The sequence below is a fragment of the Pogonomyrmex barbatus genome, unplaced genomic scaffold (genome assembly GCF_055798465.1).
Source record: "Pogonomyrmex barbatus isolate J1 unplaced genomic scaffold, ASM5579846v1 scaffold2, whole genome shotgun sequence".
NCBI classification, from domain to species: Eukaryota; Metazoa; Arthropoda; class Insecta; order Hymenoptera; family Formicidae; genus Pogonomyrmex; species Pogonomyrmex barbatus.
This window is the reverse complement of record NW_028297116.1, coordinates 18,818,930-18,840,710: the sequence shown is the minus strand read 5'-3', so window position 1 is coordinate 18,840,710 and position 21,781 is coordinate 18,818,930. Positions and strand designations below refer to the sequence as shown.

The 21,781-nt window shown below is 44.2% G+C and overlaps 1 protein-coding gene across 4 annotated transcripts in view; it reads right to left on the bottom strand.

The window, feature by feature from the left end:
- Shrm (shroom) overlaps positions 1-21,781 on the bottom strand; it is a 130,740-nt gene that overhangs the window by 36,240 nt on the left and 72,719 nt on the right. For all 4 annotated transcript variants that reach the window (XM_089077308.1, XM_089077310.1, XM_089077309.1 and 1 more), the window contains exons 2-7: positions 10,390-10,767; positions 9,417-9,729; positions 7,838-8,077; positions 7,523-7,677; positions 6,595-7,440; positions 4,767-6,503 (exon numbers count right to left, since the gene is read on the bottom strand). In XM_089077308.1, the coding sequence (XP_088933434.1) occupies positions 4,767-6,503; positions 6,595-7,440; positions 7,523-7,677; positions 7,838-8,077; positions 9,417-9,729; positions 10,390-10,767 (3,669 nt within the window). The remainder of the gene's footprint in view (positions 1-4,766; positions 6,504-6,594; positions 7,441-7,522; positions 7,678-7,837; positions 8,078-9,416; positions 9,730-10,389; positions 10,768-21,781) is intronic.

Here is a 21,781-nt window from a genome sequence, read left to right as displayed (position 1 = left end):
TTTTTTTGTGACGTAAACATTTTTTATGAAAAATAATAAATTTATATTTGCATTAAAATGAAATGACAAAACTCTAAAGATAGGTATAAATACGCGATAACCATTATGTACACGTGACTTTTATATACGTTTACCGTGGCCATTCATTTCGAATATAGAAAAAAAGTTTATTTTGACTAGTAAGTTTGCGAAAACTCTATTTTGAGATACAGGAGTAAATGCTACATCTATGAGCTTATTATTTAATAGTCACAAAACTAGAAGATATCTCGGAAGATATTTAAAAGTCATAAGAATTTTTTGATAACTTTAGTATTGCATATAAGTTTATCCATAAACAATTCAAAAAAAGTAAACACTTTACAACAGTAAACGCTATTTGGAAGCTCTACGAAACCATATTTTCGAATCCTAATGATTTCATTAATGATTGCGTACTACTAGCATTATCACTATCACTACTACACGTGCTTGGAATTAGCTACGATTGCATATAATTAACCTAGTTTCTAAACTAGTCATCAAATAAGTCTCGCCGTACGAAGGAGGATGTCACAAAGCGTGAAAAGTTTTCGATCTTAATGCACTTGCGCTTTTTTATGTTAACACAGGATGGAAACATCATAATTACACCGTTTGTTTATGTTTAATGATATGTCATTACGTTTATGGTAATTAAGCTCTCAGTGGTAATAAACGGATAAACGCAAGAATGACGCAAGTACGATAACGCGATACTACGCATATTTAATCCACTCTAATTTCGTAATATTATAATCCAGTAATATTTTCAGCTGCGTTAGCGAAATACTGTAATGGCCGATCCGCATTTTATCGCTTTTACGTACCGAACTGGTGAAACGCAAAAGGATTTATCGCATCCCCATCGTAATTATTCCAATAAATGCACAAACTGTATCATTTTTTACTCTTTTATTTCCTCTTTACATCCGAGAAACGCTATATTATATAACGTCAAGAGTATATCTTTTACGACCACGCCTATAAAAATATCTATTGACTGCAGAGATAAGAGTAATCGATAAAAACCTACAACGCGTATCATTTCATCGATGCTTGTCCTAACATTCTTGAAATTTTTTCTTTTCACAACGATAGAACTGGATTCCCAATCCTTGAGATCAATAACAATTTGTTTTGAATTAAGTAAAAGATATATTTAAGTATGGCGACAGAGACTACATTAGCAACTCGGCTTGAGCCAACATGATACGTGATATGCTTTTCTTAACGAGTGCCAGTTTTACTCGGTATCATCAGACATAGGATAGCAGAAGATGTCAAGATGACAAGAACAACCGGTGTAAGCGATACTCGACGTCGTTGTGATTGTCAGGTGTCGACTACTCCGTTGTCAAGATTGCGGTGTTGCTCTGTGTATATAATTGCAAGAGTTGATACGATAAAAATGTGATTCACAGTACGGTGGGTTTATAAAACAATTAGCAATTCTAATCGAAATAATATCTGAAACCATTTCTCTACAAACAATAAAATTTTAGAAACAATATATTCTATGTTATTATTTATAACGAACAAAATAAATATTTTCTTATATAACATCGCCTTTATTTTCATCCGAATCATTGTCCTCTTTCACACGATTAACTTAACAGCGGTCAAAGAATCGTTGGAATGAAAAATACCGCTTGATTTACGACTTGCGATATATTAGCCGATTCGCAAATCAGCGTTTCTCCCTCGTTGCCATTATTTTACGCATAACTTTACGCGTATCGATCTGGCAAAAGAAAAATACCACGTCGCAAGGTACCATAATACTTGAAGAGGAATTCAGGAGCCAATTATTGCGCCACAGATACCGGTCGCATGCGACGAAAAGTGAAAACGACTCGACGATCCGTGTTTCGCGTAACGTGAATTAGCGATAACGCTGCGAGTCGCCACGTAACGCCCGGCCATCGGCTGGAGAACAGAGAGAAAGAAAGGACGTTCGCCTTTTTTCATAAATCTGAATCGCAATTAAAGGAGCGCGACAGCGTTTTTACATTGCGATCGACACATTCCTGTGACTTTTGCGGACAAAAGAAAAAGGCATTTATCGTCAATTTTGCACCAGACTAATGAATCGCCATCGCGACACGACGCTCTGCAACGCTATGCGATTTCGAAATGCTCGATTATGCAAAGTATACAAAATTTTGCGCAATTAACGAAAATGTCGCGCGAAATACATCGTTTTAATGTCGACAATAAATATGAGATCATTGTCAGGATTTATTATTTAGAATTTATCGTGTGGTATATTCGATGGCGCCGCACCTCGTCATCTCTACCGCCGGCGCTGTGGGGAACATGATCGAGCACCGACAAACAGGCCAACACGCCCGTGGTGGCACACGATAACCTTTTTTCTGACATTTCTACCTCATAGGTTGGTTTATTCGAAAGGTTAAACCGTTGCGCTCTCGAATATCTAGCGCGGTCGCGGGAAAGAGAAAGAAAGCACAGAAGAAAGAGAGAAACGTCTGCAACGGTTCTGGCACTCTTCATGCCGAGTAATCTCCTCTTCCTGTCGAAGGTCGGGCGCAAGTCAAATGCCCGTTCGCCGAACCGTGTCGTGGGTTCGAAGGAACGTCTTCGCCGGAGTGCGTATCGGGTAGTTGGTCGACCGCTCGTGCGTTGCAGGAGGCAGGTAGTCACCCAATCAGAGCGAGAAGGAAACAAAAGAAAGGTGAAAAGAGTTATCGCCCCGTGAGATCGAGCCTACATCCTGTATTCCGACTGGAAAACTGGCCAGAACTTTGGCCCGGCGTGCAATTATTATCAGTCGATTGTTCGGACTTCGTTCTCTCTTCACCTCCAGGTCTTCTGACCGGCGCTCGTGTTCCTCCGTTCTCGCGCGAATCGTTTCAGATTCTCGATCTCTCAGTCCCCCGTGTGCTTCGTGGCCCGAAAAATCATGGATCGATGAATAAAGAGGCGCCGGGTCACAGAAACGCGCTTCGCCACCATCATCATTCCTCGAAAGAAACGTCCTGTTCTGCTTTTCATACAATTACTTCGCGCCGCGCGAAATCGTCCTTGCCCGACTTCTCGCCTTTCAAGAATGCGTTCGAGAACCGTCGCGCCCATCGCAATTTAATAACGTATCCTCGCATGCATCAACGAGCGTGACTTTTCTACGCGTTCTCGCGAAAGCGAGATATATGGCTTTGCGACCTTACCTTGCACGTAGCACAGTTCCCTCGCGAGACGCCGGTCTCTCGCTGCGGATCAACTCTCGATGCCGATCCCGCGCGAACTAATGGTTATATAGTTATACAATGCGACGAATAAATCTTACATGTTCGCGTATGCCTCGATGTCGGGAGGTCTGGAGAGGATTGCTCGTAATGCGTCTCCATGTCATTTAAGAGCCACGCTGCACGTAATTTAGGGAAAGTCACACGCTCGTAAATCAGTCTGGGTACGGGTACCGTTAGATTTGCAATGCTAATCTTGTAGTAATGTATGCGATTCGCTTGAGCGAACGAACGAGAAAATAATTAACAACCCCGGGTAATCCGAGTTCGCCGAATTATCAGTGGTGGATACCGCAATCCTTGGGGGGTTTATGAGTTCGCGACATTAGCGGAGACCTTAACAAAAACGGTGTCTCTTTCGTTCGGTATCTCGTTAGTCCTCTTCCTTTGATTTCCATATCGATGATAGACAGCGTTTTACAACTCTACTTTATGGGTACGTGAATGCGGTTATTAAATTTTCTAATGACATAATTCACGTTGCGATGCTTACGGTTATAAGTGTTACATGTGTCTACATCGAGAGATTTTATATGGCTTGGATAATACGAAGCGCAAATGGATTGTAAACTAGCCGTATAGCCAGAAATTATAATAAATACCAGAAGTATAAATATAATTTGAATAAAATAAAATATTTTATGCATTAAATATACAGGGCGATTAATACGTCTGCATCGTTCTCTTTGATATCGTACTTCGATGTACCGTTCTACCAATTATTTTTGTTGTTCTCATTTGAAAGAAATGATAATTACGGAAAATTATATGGAAGCTATCTATGTCAAGGGAGCGAGGCAACAAGTCACAAATTATGTTGGCGGTACGAACGATTTCAGATTGTGCGTGGTTGTCGTTGATTGATATGCGTAAGAGACGCTCCACGGGTTTTCAAGATCAATTGCGCGGAGCTTCGGATTTCCGGACGATCTATCGATTCTCACAAATTGTACCGATCACGCAAAATAAGGCGTACTCACAGTTACTTCTAATTCATTAATCGATCGTGGGATAAGCGTGATGCATAGGCATATGGGTTATAATGATGATACTGTATCGGAGGCGGCTATTTACTATTCAATTACTTTGCAATTATGGGATCGCGTGTGCCCGTATCTCTAAATTACGCGATGCCATTTCAGCAACAAAAGCTTTAACCCACTCAAGACCTTTAATAATCGATAATCACAAAATGATCAGCATGGAAAAAAATCACGGACTCATGTCTCCAAAGATTAATAAATTTTGCCAAAAAAAAAAATAAATATGATGGTAATATTAATGACGATCGTTACTATTAATGACCTGGAGAAATTAAAATAAGAAGTTTGATTTATGCTCAACCACTGGTTAATTGATTGGTTAATTGACTATGACAGTAATCAATAACAGTCAGTCAATAAATGATAAATGTGACACGTAATTGAGGGCAAATGACGTTGAGTACATATGGAAATATCGTGATGTAATTAAACTTACCCTTGATGAGAGTGTGGAGGTGCGGGTCTCGGTGGAGGCGGCAAGGACTTTCTACCGGACGTATTCTGCCGCGGTGCTAAAGGCGGTGGAGGAGAACTAGGAGAATCCGTGCTGTATCTCTCCGTCAGACATTGCGGTTTTTGTTTAGGTACATCAACGTACTTCGGTGATAGCGCGTAGTAAGCGTGAGTGGTCCTTTGCGTCACGTCGCTAGAACGTTGATGGTGATTAGGAACGTATTTCGGGGGCTCGTGATACTTCTGCGGGCTTGATTCCGATGGGAATAGCTTCGAGCTGGCTTCGTATCCCGTTTTCACCGGGCTACCGATGGAGAAGCTGTGATTTCCGCTCTTCAGATATTTGGAAGGACTCTTCGCAATGTCCGTCACCGGCAGATAATTCGGTCTTGCGGATCGATTTGTAGCATTTTTATCTGTGTTTTTAGGCACTTGAGGTTGCGGTCTCTGACCTGAAGAAGATTCCAATCTCTGGCCGGAATCATTTCTCAACAAACCGGACGCGTCGACGCGCGTGCCGTCGACTCGCATCGATTCCTGTCGAATAATCCTCGGCTCCACCGGAACTTGCGGGGCGGGTCTCTGATTCCCGGAATCACTGTATCTTTGCGATATGAGATCAGGCAGTTGCGCCGGAGGTCTGATTGAAAAAGATCTCTCCTCGGATATTCTCCTCGTCGGCGCTATCCTTCCGTTCACCATAAGCTTCTGTGTAGAAGGATATCTCAAACTGGAACGTCCCGTGGCGACCATCCTGTGCGTCGCGAAACCGGCCGACACACCGTTCTCCAGCACCATTTCGGAATCCACATGTTTCAACGCTGTGGCGGATCTCACAAATTGGTGCTGTTCCTGTTCCTGGGCGTCTATTTTTGTTGAATTTGGCGAGGATTTGCCGGTCGACTTATCGTGATCTCTCTTACCGCTGTGTTTCGATCTTTTCATGGAATGCCTTTCCGACTTATGTCGTTCGCATGACCTTTCACGACTGATCTTTGCCGTTTCCTCCATCTGGTGGTGAACGTTGTTAGATTTACGTTGAGTCTCCGTGAAACAGTCGTCGCTGAGTTCAGGTGGGGGCGGTAATGGATCGTCGCAATCGTGGACCTCGCTCTCCGTGACCGTCGGTGGTGACGGCGGTGGCAAGTCAGGACTGGGCATGCGTTCGTTGTAAACGTTTCTCAGGTGTGGCTTTTTAGGTGGTCTCTCGGGTACCCAATCGTCTATCGATATGGCTGATCCAACGATCACGGGTCCCAATAAATCCGTGGAGAGACTACTACAACTATTGCTGTGCTGATGCTTAGGACTTGGTAAATCGCCGTTTCCTTGATTCTGACTTCTGTTAATATTTTCCCTCCATGTACCACTAGCATAATCTGATGCTGAACTAGCTCTTCGAGATGAAGATGGTCTCGGTCGTGGAGGAGGCTGCGGCGGTGGACTCTGAGGACTCTCAGGGCTCTGAGGGCTTTGAGAAGCTGGCACAGAACCTTGCGCTAGTTGAGGTTCCGATCGCCAAGATGCTTGATGATGTCTTTCGTAATAAGACAATAACGCTTTCTTTTGGATAGCTTTCAGAGTAGGGTCAGACACTCTATGACGTTTCTCGGGATCCAAATAAGTGTAACGCATTTGTTGCTGCTGTTGCTGTTTTTCCAATTCATTTATACGTTCAGCTACCGAAAGTTGTGGTTGCGACGGTGAACTTAAAGTCATTCTGGAAAAAGAAATGTTACATATAATATAGTTTATGATTAAATTTGATATAAAAATGTATAATAATTGTAGAAAAATGTATCAATTCTTACCTTGAAGATTGCGTGGATTCTTGCAGTTGTGTTGTACTGACAGGATAAAGTTTTCGTTTACTGCGTTCACGATCCAAATACAACACGCTTTCCGAATGATGCCGTTGAGGAGTCTGCACTCTCGCGCTGTGAGCGATCAGTTGCTTGCTGCATTGAATTCCATTACTTTGACTTACGTCGGACATCGACCCATGTATAGGATTCCAATTTTCAGTACTTTGCGGACTAGCCGCTCCAACTTGCTGACGCGTAGGACTTTGTGGCATAGGTTGAGTATATTTGTCGTTCTCAAGTCTACTTGAATTGTCCCACTGATTCGTTTGTTGTCTGTCATTTAGCGAATCCTCATCGATGTTGGATTCTTGCCATTTGCTTTCTCGAATCGCCGATGTTTGGCAAATGTCACTAATCGAGGCAGACGACGTACAATGGCTGATTACCGCTGGCAAACTAGGTCTACCTTGTCCTTGCTTGTTTCGATCATTCATCGAAGACTGCCATTTGTCAAGACTGTGCCTTCCTTTCGCCGGCGGGCCTATCCCACTTGTACTGACGTCGCTCATGGAACTCTGCCACTTCTCGTGACAACCGTTGTTAGATTTTAAAATTCCTCCGTTTACGCTACTAACATCCGACATGGATCCATGCCATCGATCTGATGTCCCTTGGCGAGGAGGCATACCGCTTGATACGCTGACGTCCGACATGGAGCCATGCCACTTTAAAGTCTCGCTACTAGAGGCGCTACCACTAGATGTAGTTACTACGCTGTCTCTGCCCTCTCGGGATGTATCTTCCCAAGACGCCGCGGGTCTTTGTGCTACCGCCTCGCTATCTCTTCTCAATCTGATAAGAGAAGCAATCTCTCATTACAAAGACATAGCATGGTATTGGATGTTAACAAGACAATACATGAAAGTATTCTCACCTATCGAGAAACGGCGTATTTGTCGTAGAATCTACGCTAGATACGTAACTGTGGTATCCCTCGGATTGCGCGTAGCTGGCTTGTTGAGAATGTTGCACCCTCGTATATTCTTCAAGACCCGCTTGCGTTAAGGTAGTTTCGCGATAGAGGTCCACCTAATGAATCACGAAACATGATAAAATCGAAATCACAATAAGAAAAAAAACAATATTCACACCTATGCGGTATATATTTTTTCACATTGCATAGGGGGAATTCTAGGAATATGTGTATATTTATATATGTATATTTATATATGTGGCTATATTTTCTTACCTGAGACACCTGAGGGTCCTGGTAGCCTCTTACATAAGCCTCCAAATCAACGTGATTCAGTGTCTGAGATTGCTGTTCCCGTTCCGGTGGCGATGGAACTACGTATTCCGCATCTCCCAAAGCTTTACCTTCGCGATCCACGCGCGGCCACAACCTCGGCTCTTCTTCAACGTTACTTCTGTTGCGTGACTCGTAAGTCTCGGCTGGGATCTTTTCGCAACGCTCCATTACCGTCTTCAACTGCAATATTCAATTTTTGCAGTGTAATAGAAAATCACAAACATACTTAGAAAGTGGCGCTTGTCAAATTTTTTAAATTTTTATTTCTAAGTTTTACTCACATCCATAACATCGGTAAACTTGAAGAACGACACGCGATTAATGAAATATATATATCTTATATAAATTCTTTAAGAGTCGATAAATATTTGCATACTCAACAACGATGCATTTATCTGCATCTGCGTTATGCGTATAATGATTAGCTTTCAACTAAGGTATTCTGTGACTCACGGTCTTATACGTAATTCGCTCTCGCATTTCCGCGATGAAAAAAAGAGTAAAAAGGTCTCGATCTTAAAATACATCAGCAGAGAACTAATTGCGTGCGTTCTAAAATAGAAATTGCGCCAGTCTAATAAAACTTCATGGCCAGCAAAAAAAGGGAACGTAGGCTAAGTTTAGCATCCTTCTCGGTTTTTTTTAACTCGTCGTCTTCTCCGCGCTTGAAACCGGAGGGCTGCTGGTACGTACCGGAATTTACGACTCGATGTGGGTCGGACCATCGAAATATCACGGCCTACTTCTGAGAAAGCCAGTAGCACGATGGCGATTATGTCACCGAGAGAAAGGAGGGTGCGGGTGTGGGAGATTAATTGCGTACTCTTGTTTTAGGGCGCAGCACGATATATACATCAAGGTCTTGCCCCGCGGTGATCCCGATTCTTAACATGGCACGCTCGCCCGGATAAGCCCCTTTAATTGCTAAACATTGTGGATAGTGTCGACGTGAAACTTTGTAATTCGTTTGAAAGCATGAGGAAAGTATCCCGATAAGCTCCGTTACCTCGTGACTTGTTTATTCCGCCGGGATACTTTGGTGTAAACGAGATTCGATTTTGCAACCGGCAAGACAATCGAGAACGACTGACACGGCGAATTCTAAGCTATAGGAGCAAAAATTTCTATAAAGAAATCGGCTTTGATGCAAATCGCGTGCATGACACGAAGGTAAAAATTTTATAAATGTAATTTGATCCATTAAAAGCTATAATAAGAACTTCTTACTTGTCATTATATTATATTACACGCGTTATCCAATCCTACTAATCGTCGTGATTATTCTTGCAAAACTTATTCTCTTGGCGCGCAGCGAAAGGGCATTAATGTTTAACAGTAAAACCTAAAGGTAATAGAAATTGAAATCGCGCGTGCTTGTGTGCGATATCTTTTACGTATCTAATTAATAGTAAATCACGACATTACGCCGCTATATAAACGCTCGGCCTACGTTCGGATTGTATAAGCCGTGCGGCGTAACGACCGTTTTGCGGGAAACGAAGAGGGCTTTATAAGTTACCTGCTGCGTGAACGCGGGATTGGGCCTCTTCGTGTGTGGTCTGGTGTACTGGGCCGGCTTCTCCTTCGGATAGTTGGTGTGATCGGTCCAGGACTTGGAGCGGTGAGAACCGCTGTGTCCCGAGCTGTGGATCTCCTCGTCGGAGTGTCGTTCGGGCGCGCTCGGCCACGAAGGATACTTCTCGTGTCCCGGGCCGTAACACACGCCCTTGAGGCTGGAGGCATCCCTAACTGGCGGCGTCGGTGGTGGCGAAGCTTCGTCTCTCTCATTAAGAGGGAGCGTGAAGCTGTTGAATCCGAGGTTCTCGCTGTATCTAATGGGACAGACGGGCATGGAAACGTCGCGGTTAAAGTGGCTTGTACACATTGCGCTCCGCGATAGAACGCGCGGGAAGAACAGAAATAGCACGCGTGACGCAACGTCCTCCCTACGTGGAAACAATTACGCGCGGACACGAAATCATCTGTGTTTATTAGCGCCTCGCCCAATGAATCACTCGTAATACGGCACCGCGGTGCTGCTTCTGCGCGCGGTGTCATTGAACCATTTTATTACCAGGATGCGTGCGGACTGCATAATTTATGATACTGTCAACGCTGTTAACTTGCGTGATAATCGGAATGTTTCCGGTGATGTTACCTTCCATGATTATTATTTTTGCAACAATTAAAAAGAAAACTCAGATACATATCTTTTCACTCAAATTCACGTTGACAAGTTTGCAACAGATATTATGTGACGAAAGTCTATTATCCTATGGATTATCTTGTGATTACAGTATTCGATTAAGAATCATTTTATATCGATAGTTTATTTTATCAGATTGCCGGATAATCCTCGCTCGCGGTAATTCGCATCGAAAAGAGCAGACGAGACAGAAAGGGAGAACGAAAGCAGAAAAAGACCAGAAAAAGAACGTTCGCGTGAGCAAACGTCGAGAAAAAAAAGTGCGCTTATAATCGCGAGCACGTACCCGCAGTCGTTCTTATAGCCCGGAGTATTCTTCTTGTGACCGTCGTTGTAACTGGCAATCGCGGTGGTCTTCTTGCCGCCGTTGCCACCCTCGTGATCGTTTTCCGTGCTGGATCTCCGTCCGTCGTTTCTGCGACGGTAATATTCGTTAGGAGCCACCGTTCGAGGTGGACTCTGCTTAAGGCCATAGCTTTCCTGAGAATACGACGTGGCACTCTTGAAATTGGTAGCCTCGCTCCCGTGGCTATGGCTCGCGTATTTGTAGGACCCCGGGGGACAGGAAGGTGGGCCTGGGGCCTCATCCTGAACGCGATATCCTGGCGGCGACGGTTGCAACTCCGTCATCGTGTAACCGACGTCCCCGCCATCCGGGATACACCTAAGTGAGCAGAAAATTAAAAGCATGAGCTTCGACGTTCCCCCGAGATAAAATCTCACGATTAGGCCGTCGCATAGAGTAGATTAAGCGATTGCGCGTAAATATAACAGAATCGGGCGCAGGGTTTTCACATATTTATGAGATAGCACGCGTTACATGCAAATTAAATCTTACGTGAATATTTTATCAATCGAACGATTTAATCACCCATATTTCCAATAAATCATAACGCCTCGTGCAATAACTTCTCTCTTTTGATTCTAAAATTTACCCGCGTACAACGTTGACGCACTTACATTTCGAAACAAGACCATAGAAAAAGCATGCCTATATTCTAGACAAAATGTAAATGTAATGTGATTAGCGTGCGGCGAATATATTTCTTTGCGGCTAATTGAGCTGATGGAAATTATACCGGTTTTAGCCCTTGCTTTAAACGCTGGGAACTCAATGTGAATTTTTCGACATCGTGTGATACATCGTCGTGGATGTTTGTTAGCAATGTAAACGATCACGATTAACATAGATGTATGAGCGGCCTCATACCAATCTTACTTTGTTCGCGGGGAAAATTACATTATCTAGTAGTGAATACGAGCTTGTAAAGCTGGATGCTGGATGTGTCGGTTACGAGATAAAATCCGAGGAAAACGTCTTACGACTGGTTATTTAACCTTTGGGCGAGTTTAAAGACACGTGTACGTGCAGTTAACTCTCGGGCGACAGAGGAGTAATGAGTCGCGTTAATAGAGGCACACTCAGCGGTGTGATTGATGAAACTGATAGATAACGCTATTTCCGAGTCAGGGGTCTCCGGAGCGCGTGAATGATGACAGCTTTTAACGAGGAACACGGATGCTAAAAAATAAAATAGAAATGATTGCATATCTCCAACGGAAGATATTGCCACGTACGTTCGTTTAACTTTTCACCGAGCAGGTTTTTATTTGTTTCACGATTAATTTAAATCGTCATGGATTAATCATAAATTACGCGCAGAGAGCACTTTGACTCATTTAAATTGTAAAACGGCTATGAATATCTCTCCCCGAGACGATCGCGACAACGTTTTACAAAAACAACAAATTTAACAGCGTACTTTTAAATTAACATTAAAAACATGGGTGGTCAGTATTAATTAGCAATAAACATAAAATTTTTATTTGATAAGCAACTAACGAAATTATCATTGATGAAATTTCATTTATCAACTCAAAATAAAAAAATTATTCAAAAATAAATCGATCAAGAACTTTTAGAACTTTTTGGGATCTAAAGACTATGATTTTGTGATATATTCTTTATAACGTAATTAATTCAATTTCAAGACAATGATCGACAACATTACTTATCACTGTCTGTAAAGTTGACTGTTATTGCATCTTATCATCGGAACATTTTTGCAAACGTTATTTTTACATAGTATTTTACGTCACGAGAAGCATGAGAAAAAAGATACGAGCGGCGAGCAAGAAAACGGTCTTGCGAAGCCATGAGCGCCGTTTCGCGAACGGTAAAATTTTATAATCTGACGGCGAAACGTCTTGGAATCGACTGCCCCTGAGGCAGCCAGCATTGCCGATTCTTACCCATGCGACCTACGAAGTTTCCGACTTGTGATGACTCCTAATTGCAAGAAACTTCAACGGCACGCAACGCGGAGCACGCACCGGACCCTAGGACGTCCGCGCATCGCCGGCACGTAGGTGATCGTAAAATACTTGAGCGATTTCGTAATAGGCGAAAGTACACCATGATCTATATACGAATAATATCGATATTTCTTTAAATACCCGGCACGTATTTGCTAATAAGCAGCCGGGAAGTACGGAATTACGATCGCTCCGAATACAATGGCGCGCAAGTAGCGGATTTATTACGTTGCACCGACTATACTCGCAAATCAGGCGCATAACAAACCTGACGGTTGTAATTCCCGTTCCTAATTCCGTAACTTGTACACGACCGAAATAGCTCGCAAAGTATCAGATCCGTTGTTGCAACGCGTACGTCATACAATAGGCTGATTAGAGAAATCGATTTTTCGCCAATCAATTGGACGTGAAGCTACTAGCAACCACGTATTTGGAACTCACAATCAGCTAGCGAGCGTTAAATTGGATTTGTTACGGTGGGCGTGTCAGCGCCGCGGTTTTGCATAACGAGAAACGAGACGGGACAGAGACGCATAAGACGAGAGAACCGCGATTTCTAAAGCACGCCCTGAGCGCAATCGGCACGTAATGACGTACGATAAATACGTACCACTATTCCGATATTTTCTCGAACCGGAGAGTTTCGCGTTAGCACGTTCCTCGAATTGTAGGCTAGTGTGCCACGCTCGATCTACTGGATTTCATTATGAATAAATCGCGATAGAGACTTCCGCAATAAGAAGCCGCGCGATTCAATTACCGCTCCGTCGGAGCAGTGGAGAGGGGGGAGGAGGGTGCTGTTTCTATAATAACCCTATGCACGTCCACGTCGGCTATCTCTCCTTTTTCTTGATGTCTCATACGAGTTATCGGTTGCTGTCGATGCGCGACTCCCCCATTATTCTTTTCGTGCACGCAACACCAGCGCAGCGTATAATTTCCGACATCGACTGCCAACGGGAATATACCGCGTGAGTGATCATTACCGCAAATTGCAATAATGTGGCGAAGGAACAACACGGCAGATTTCGGTGATTCCCCGCAAATGCTTGCGGACCGAATGGGAGAGGAAGGCAGGAACGTAGACAAAAATGACGGCGCGAATTTGCATGGGTCATCACGGACCGGAGGAGGTCCCGCGCGCCTTCAATCCCGAATTCTTCCCGATCCAAGCACACGCTCGGCGCTCCTTCACGTGCATTCATTGACTGACGCGCTTACACGTTATACGCGCCTGTTTTCCGCGATCGTGAGGTGCATTTGCACGCGCGTCGCGCGCTTCGTAGGAGCGAACGGAATGGAGGAGGAACAGAAGAGCAGACGATGGCGCAAGGCGCATGCCAAGACGCGCCGCGCTCTCACGTTATGCGCGTAGAAGTTGAATAGAGGCGGGCGCAATTCTCGCGCGTATTAAAGCGTTACGGACCGCGTGCTCCTAAATCACGCCTCTTAAATTGCAGACCGTCCGACGGTATCATCGCGGCGTCGCCGTGTTTCGCCGTGATAAATTTGCTGGAATTCATTTTCCCGCGCGAGCGCACCGCATCTCGGCGATAAAGACTGCCGTTTATGGGGGGAGGGGGGAGGGAAAGGAAGATTGTCACCTCGATGTTCCTACTAATTTCCCGCCGACATGCGAGAGAGCAAAAGTCTCACGCGCGACAATTACCGGCGAAGAGAGCGTGAAACGTGCTCTTTAAGATTAGCGATGCTCTACGTTCGCATAGTGGCGAAATGTATGTGATGTAATTTAATTTGCAACTACCTCGCGGTTTACAGGAGAAATAATTTTCTTCTATTGTACGTGGAATAACATATGTTAACTTATGGTCCAATTAATTAAGTAATGAAATAATTTTGTCCCAGATATTAGTAAATGCGAAACAGATCACTTCTTATCCTAAACGTGCTCGATTTTTGCACAACAAGGATCGTGCTCTATCAGCCAGTTATCATGTTACTGGTGAGTAGATACGTGTACGGTGTATCTTGTTACCTAACTCATAATACGTACTTTTATGCTCAGTAAAACCTAATGGCATATACTGTAACCCACAAAGAGTATTATTTGTTGTTTCCGGGTTGATGAATGTGCGCATATACGAAAATATGTTACGTTGCACTGAGCGACAATGTTCCGCTTTGTTGACGTTCGTTATTGTATGATTTGGATGAGAAAAAAAAACGCAAAGAGCCAAAAACAAACGAAGAAGGTAAGACAGAATAGATATACGAGTACAAGAGAATTCGCAACGTGGGGCGAAAGCGTCACGTAATTAATGCACGTCGAGTTCGTTGACTGGGTATCCGAATACGTAATTCCGGAGAACGATCTGCCGTACGAAGAAGGCTCTTAGAAATCGAGTTGGATTTTATCCAACGTGACTCACCGATGCAAATTCATCACGTGGTCGAAATGTATTCGTGATGACGCGTTACCATGCAATTTCGATGCGGATCATTAATTAATAAAAGGTGCGAAGATATCGCTTCTTATTTAAAATGTTGGAATGTATATACATTTTGTTTTTCTCAAAGCAATTTTTAAACTCTTACACTAATCAATATTATCAATATTGATTGGCGTTAATAATGAAGTGTTAATAAATATAGTCTTATTTTTCTATTAAGAAGTTTGAAAAATCTAGTTTATAAGACTTTAGGTACCATGTTCAAAGTGTAAAGAATTTTTATAAGAAATTGGCACACATACAACAACATTCGCATATGTACACAAAGGAAGAAATATCGCGAGATGTCAGTAACGGAAGCTGGCCGCCCAAGAGACAATGAAGGTCAGCGAAACCTGCATAGGTCGCGTTTCTAAAAGGTAAAAGAGAAAGAAATTGACGAAGAGTGCAGAAGAATCTCAATCGATTGTAGAATGTGGAAGAGACGTACGACGCTGCGCGTGGTTTATCATTCGTCTGGTTCACCGATTCGTCTGGTTTTCTCGAGGAGGCTCAAAGCGGTAAATTCAATACTGGCGATACTGGTGATTTGTGCACACGCAAACGAGTCGCAAACGCGAGGCCAACGAATGGAAGGTAGAAGGATATATAAAAGAAGGTAGACGAGAGAGCAAGGGGACAAAGTAGAGAAGGTAGAGATTGCGTGGAAGGTGTGAACCATGGTGGGATGACAAGCGACTCGCCGGCATCTCGTGGGTCGCTCATGGTTCGGAGTCGGCTCGATTCTTTTCTCAGCTCAGGTCAGAATTATGATCCAGCTCTTACGGAGCGCAGACGCCCGCGTTGGCGGTGTATTCGCATCTTTCACGTACGTACGCGTGGGCCCCTCGTCACACGTCGCGCCTCTCGCCACGCCGTGTCGTCTCGAACGGTAGCCGTCGCCAGTACCGGTATGTCGCGCTGAGAATACAAGTCATACGAGTCATCTCTCGGCGGTATTCTCTCGCGAAGCACGCCTTCAGAAGTGGTGCAGCCCCATTGGCGTAAAATGAAGCGCGGATGAGAAATCCGCTTCTCATCCCATGATTGCACGCGCGAGCGCTTTCCACGTCTTGGTTTCAGCACACAAGACCTCTTCTCTTCTCATATACTCTCCCCCCCCTTCCCTCGGTCTCATGATAGATGCTCCAATACTTTATGTGCTGCTTAATTACCGGTCTATGTCCATACAATTTATTTTTGCTAGCTTGGAAGTACGTCGAATATAGATACCTCTTGAGGAGCTGATTTGCAGCCGTGAGTAAGTGGAGGAAGTACGAAATTGATCGTCGCAGCCTCATTTAGCGCCGCGGTGTAAATCGTTATTCGTACAACGTTCGCGCGTGTCGTATATCTTCTATTCGATGCCGCGGCATCCAAGTACGGTGTGCTGCATCGCGTGTCATGTATCAGACTGCTCGCGCCAGCGAATACCTGGACGATGTCCTGGCTCGTGTTCTCGGGTAGATGAGTAGATAGTCGATTGGCCGTAGATGAGGCCACGGCGAAAGAATCCTCGCTACTAATTCACAATCTATATGGCAGCGGAGGACAGATCCAGCTGCGTGAGATATGGCTTATCCGCGCTCTGAGGAGTGCCACGGGACTCCTCAGGTAACGGCGGATTTACGAGAAAATTATCCTGCGAATCTTGATATATCACTTTTACGATATATCACTTTTATATGACTTTCACGCCAAACGTTACTAATCTCCCGATGTTGCCGCCGATACAGATATCAAATCAAAATCTATATTCGCTTAAACGTTCGCATGTACAAAAATATAACATTCTTTCACCTTCATGGATATCGATATTTATAACATCGACGACTGACATTGATGTATTAGGATTCGTACGCGAGATGATGTTAGACACTGCGATTGATATAGATGCTGATATTAATTGCGTGAACTTATTGACGCACATGATGGTGTACGATATAATCATGTACTTGATTATGCTGCTTTTTTTACGCCCCTTTATCTAATTATCTAAAAATCTAACGCAATGTTGCTACGGAATATTGTCAGTCATAACATTGCTAGCAAAACTAACATAATAATCGGAGAAACATTACTCATTCGAAGAGGAAGAAAACAAGGCGTTATGGCGGTAAGCTAGGCACGCGCTTCGACATGTCTATGCCAATCAATTTTCTCATCCGTCACATCGTCATTTTATGATAATGAGGCGAATCCAATTCCCTCTTTCGCTGCAATCATCTCGGCAGTCGATTTGAATTAGCATAACCGAATGCGTTAGCCTATCACACATTCATGGACAGGAGTTATAGTCAACGATAGTCGATCTACATGCAACGTTTGATGGGCCGAAAGTCTGTAAGGGAAACAGCTTTCGCTTGTTTTACGCGACGCGATACAGACGGGAGATAGAATTATTCCAAACGAGGTTATCAACCGTGTTGGAAAAACTTATGGAAAAGTCGTGAAATTCCGTGTTCCGGCCACAATAATGAGAGCCTGCGTCCGTGAGATTCTCTATTTACAACTTTCACAGTCTCTCTTTATTTTATTTTTGCTAGTAAATCTCCTGTTTATTTATACAAAAACATTACGATATTATTGTTTAGTATTAATATTAATTGGCATATCCATAATATTTAAAAGTTTCTCATTACAAGCATTGATGATCGGTAATTGCAAAATTGAATAACTCTTAGTTGAGACTTGTATGACGTAATCGCTAAAAATATCCTTTTCTCACCCGCGTGCAAAAGGCATTCACCCGAAAAGGGAGAAGGCGTAAAGCACGGAGTAGAAAGGCGAGGCAACGAGAAAAAGATAAATTGGTGAAATACGGCGGATCACGCACTCGTATCCGAGCGAAGGGGCTCGTAATTTCCGTCGCTTTAGCCCACGACGCGGCCGAGAGTTCATGTTCCTTTTTGAAAGTGCGGGCCATAACTCGACAGCACGATATGGACGTTACGCGTGAAACATTAAGCCTGTATTACGCCGCCTGATTAACGTGTACTTTCACGTAACGTTCCTTACAACTTCGATCGAAGTAATTAATATCAAACATTGATGGCGACGATCAATTAATTCCCTGCATGTAATTATGCAAACCCGTTAAAGTATGCGACCGTTAGGATATCAGAAGCTATCCTTATAGACAATATAAAATATCTTGCACCATGATCGTAAATATCGTTGAAGATCGTGACACCAGAGACGATTCTCGGAGTTCGACAGAATCCTCGATCTTATCAATCGATATCACGAATCTGTGTAAAACGCCGTGCCCGGATTCACCATGTGAAATGCGATCGGTGTCGATCGTGATTCAATCCCAGCGATTTTTATGCCCGTTTGAATTCCACCGCCAGTCGCGTCATTACTTCGGGGGAGATCAAAAGGTGTGCGCGATCGGTAAAGACGAAAAAGCAAAGGCCGAGTAAAAGAACGACGTGTCGTAATGCGCAATTTATTCTTACCGATTACGGTAGTAATTATCATGAGTAATCGACGAATAATACACAACGCCGACTCGGCGCAGGTGTGCTATCATGGCTCTTGACTCGCACTTCCATTTGTTGGACTAGAGATTATCTATATCTACATATTTCTCCGCTCTTTCTCTCCTCCGCCTCCCTCTTGAGAGATCCCGCAGATATTTCAGGGGACCGGCGGGATTGAACATCTCTCCTGCGCCCGAAAGAAGAAAAAGGAACACGGATGCGTTTGCTCGTTCGATCGATCGATACCGAGATAATCCATTGTATTTCTCTAATTCGTTTCTCGAATCACGCCACCGGTAATTGCGATCTCGTCGACTCGAATGGCGAGATCGTTGACCCTGCTCGTGTGGAATCAATAACTTCAGATGACTTGATTCGGTGTGATCGTAACCGTGGAACCGGGGTTTTCTCCGGCGCGCATCACGTAGGCTTTCGTCAGACGCAAATGGCGCAACTCCTATGCTAATGGAGCGGAATCGCACCGTAATTATATCAAACGAATGACGCGAAAGGGAGTACCGGAGAACATTAGATTCGATACGTCGAGTATCCGTAAATTTCATTACGACATAGAATAAGTTGCGGCACTTCTTCTGGCCTCCGTTACAGTTATACGGAGAGCAGCTCATAGAGATGACACTGATCTACGCCTTCCGCCCACTGTATGTTAAAAGCGGGGTGAAATACGCGCTCGTGCTCGTGCAAACGCGAAGCGCATTATCGTAAAGCAGAAAATAATGCTATTTAAATACTGGTGCATTACGCGGTCCCATGCACTTCTTTGCCTTATCGTTCACGTTCCATTCCACGTGAGTCACTTTCGCATTCGTCGTTCTTTATGCGGCTCCACGCATTAACCCTTTCGATGCGCAGGCGTTGCGTACTTATACTCATTGCATGAGAATTTCATGCGATAACATAAATACACGTAAATGATAATTTAACACTGGAATATAATATCTATATAAAGAAAGATAAAATAATAAATCAAATATCCACATAGTTCATGTAAATTCTATTATTTAGTCTATTATTTAGTTTGACGTATGTGTTAACATTTGTATAACATTATCCGAACTTTTATCCCGAATAATTCTTCCTTATTGAGACAATTAACGTTGTAAAGTACGGTACGTCTGAGGCATAACGTCTGAGGTACGTGGGACACATTTGCATCTTTTACATGGTTAAAGGATTAAGTAATCCCTGGCTATCTCCACGACTGCCGAGCGGCGACGCATCCGGAAGAGGACGGGCCGCATTGCGGCTCGGTCGAAAACGAGCGGCTTGGTCGCTTGCGGGATAGGTCGCTTGTGGAAATGTGGAAAGGCTCTCAAGCGGGAAGAATCTCGGCCCGTTCGTTCCTCCCACGGTTGCATCGCGCTCGCCTTATCTGCCCCCTGCGCGCTCGCGAGGCACGCCGGAAAGAATCGGCGCAACACGCTACGAGGGACTCGCGCGCCGTACTACGCAGTACGTAACGTTCGCGCGTTGCAAATGCGTAGTACCGCATGCGATTTCCTGGAGTAACGGCCCCAGAAGCCGAGACTCGCATTCGCACAATCACGCGCGCGAGTTCTTCCTGCTCTTGTACCGATAAACGCGAAAAGAATCGAACGATTATCGAGGCGGCGAATCGGTTCCGCGCGCGGCGGCGCGTAGGATTCTAGCGGGCAAAGGGAAATATTGAAACAAAGGCAATTGAACAGGAAAGTCTAAGCATGACTTGACAGTTTTGTTCAACTACCGTAAAAAGATTGCTAAGCCGTGACGATACTCTCATCATCATTTACCTTGTCGCATCAAGCTTAATCAAGCTAATTTCATCAATCTCAAATTAAGATTAACATTAAGCACTGTCTTAATTATTACGTTTTATCCTTCTCCCCTTTTTCTTCTATGATTTAGTAATAGTGTTTAATTTTATATTGCATGACATTGGGATATTTGGGACGAAAGGAAAGAAGAAATTAAATTTGCTTCTACTTATTTTGAGATTTCGAAAGCTGAAGCGATTTTATCCATCTGCACATATTCTCTTACCCAAAATAACGCGCGTAATATTACAGTAGGGATTTTTTGATAAATCGTGTGAAGAGACAGAACGCTTATTAACGAGCGGGCAAATCGATTTAGCTCTTCTTGAGGAGGTACGCGCGTAATACCTGTTCTTGGTCGTCAGTTATCTGCATCGGGCGGTAAATCGTGGCAGGAATAATATCATTATGCCGCGGGCATGCATCGGGCGTAAGCCGTGTTACGCCATTGGCAACGCTCCCGGCATATAATCGAGAAACGAGGGGAATTGATTAATTAACACGGAAAGAAGTCTTCCTGGGAGCACAGGCAAGCTCGACCTTGTCGGCATCCGCTTTCCGGCCAAGCGCTTAATAGCCATACCTAAAGTATCGCCACGAGAGTGTACTACTTGGCGACTTGGCCGCTGCGATGCATACGATAATCGAGAAGAGACATCAGCCGCTTTGTCGACGGACTTTGCGCTGGTGTCCGCGAGCCAATATTTCGGTCGGACTTATTAATCGATACGCAACGACGCAGCATGCGCTCGAGAAATCGATCGGCTCCGCTGCCGTGGGACTTCCGGGCCGACTGAAGAAAACGCAAAGTCACGCAACCATACGCGCGTGTCTAGAGTAAGGTCGCTATTACGCCGCGTCGCCCCGCTGTGCGTCGCGGCTTAAATTACGCCGCGTCCGGTACGAAGAGGAGACACACGCGGAGACGCGTGCGGGAGGGGGCGGCTATGCAGACGCGAGGTGAATTTATTAATTGGAAGGATGGCCTCGCCTCTCTCTGCCTTCGGGGATCATCACTTCCTTATCGAGAAGAAGAGAGCGAGAGAGGAAGAAAGAAGGGGTTATCGAGAATGACGTATCGACCGATCGGTATCGTCCCGCTGCGTAACTATGGTTGAGAGTTATCGAACCACTTGCGTGCTCCATCGCGTCAAGTCGAACGGCTTGGAGAAAAAGGCACGGAAGGGTACCTCCTACGGAGAGCGGGCGCGCTTCTACATGGCGAACGGGGGCAATCAAAGAAAGCCGATTCTCCTTGATGCGAGCGGAGTCGCCGCGAGTACGTTCTATCTGGAGGAGTGAATTACACGATGTGTCGACGATCGCGACGAATCATTTATAAACTATCTCGCGAGAGACGATTGGCGCGGGAGAGCTTTATTGCGCGGAATAATCTTTTATCGCAACGCATTGCTATCTCAGTGTTCGATGGAATCTTTTTTTACCTGATATTTAACGGGGTGTCACTTTCCAATGCAATTGCGTAAATAAGCAATGTGTAATGAGGTACAGAATTAATGACTCAACTTTGTCAACTATACTCACAAATGAGTGACGTTCACATAAGATATAATTATTTCATTTTTTTTCTTCTGTAAACATTAATT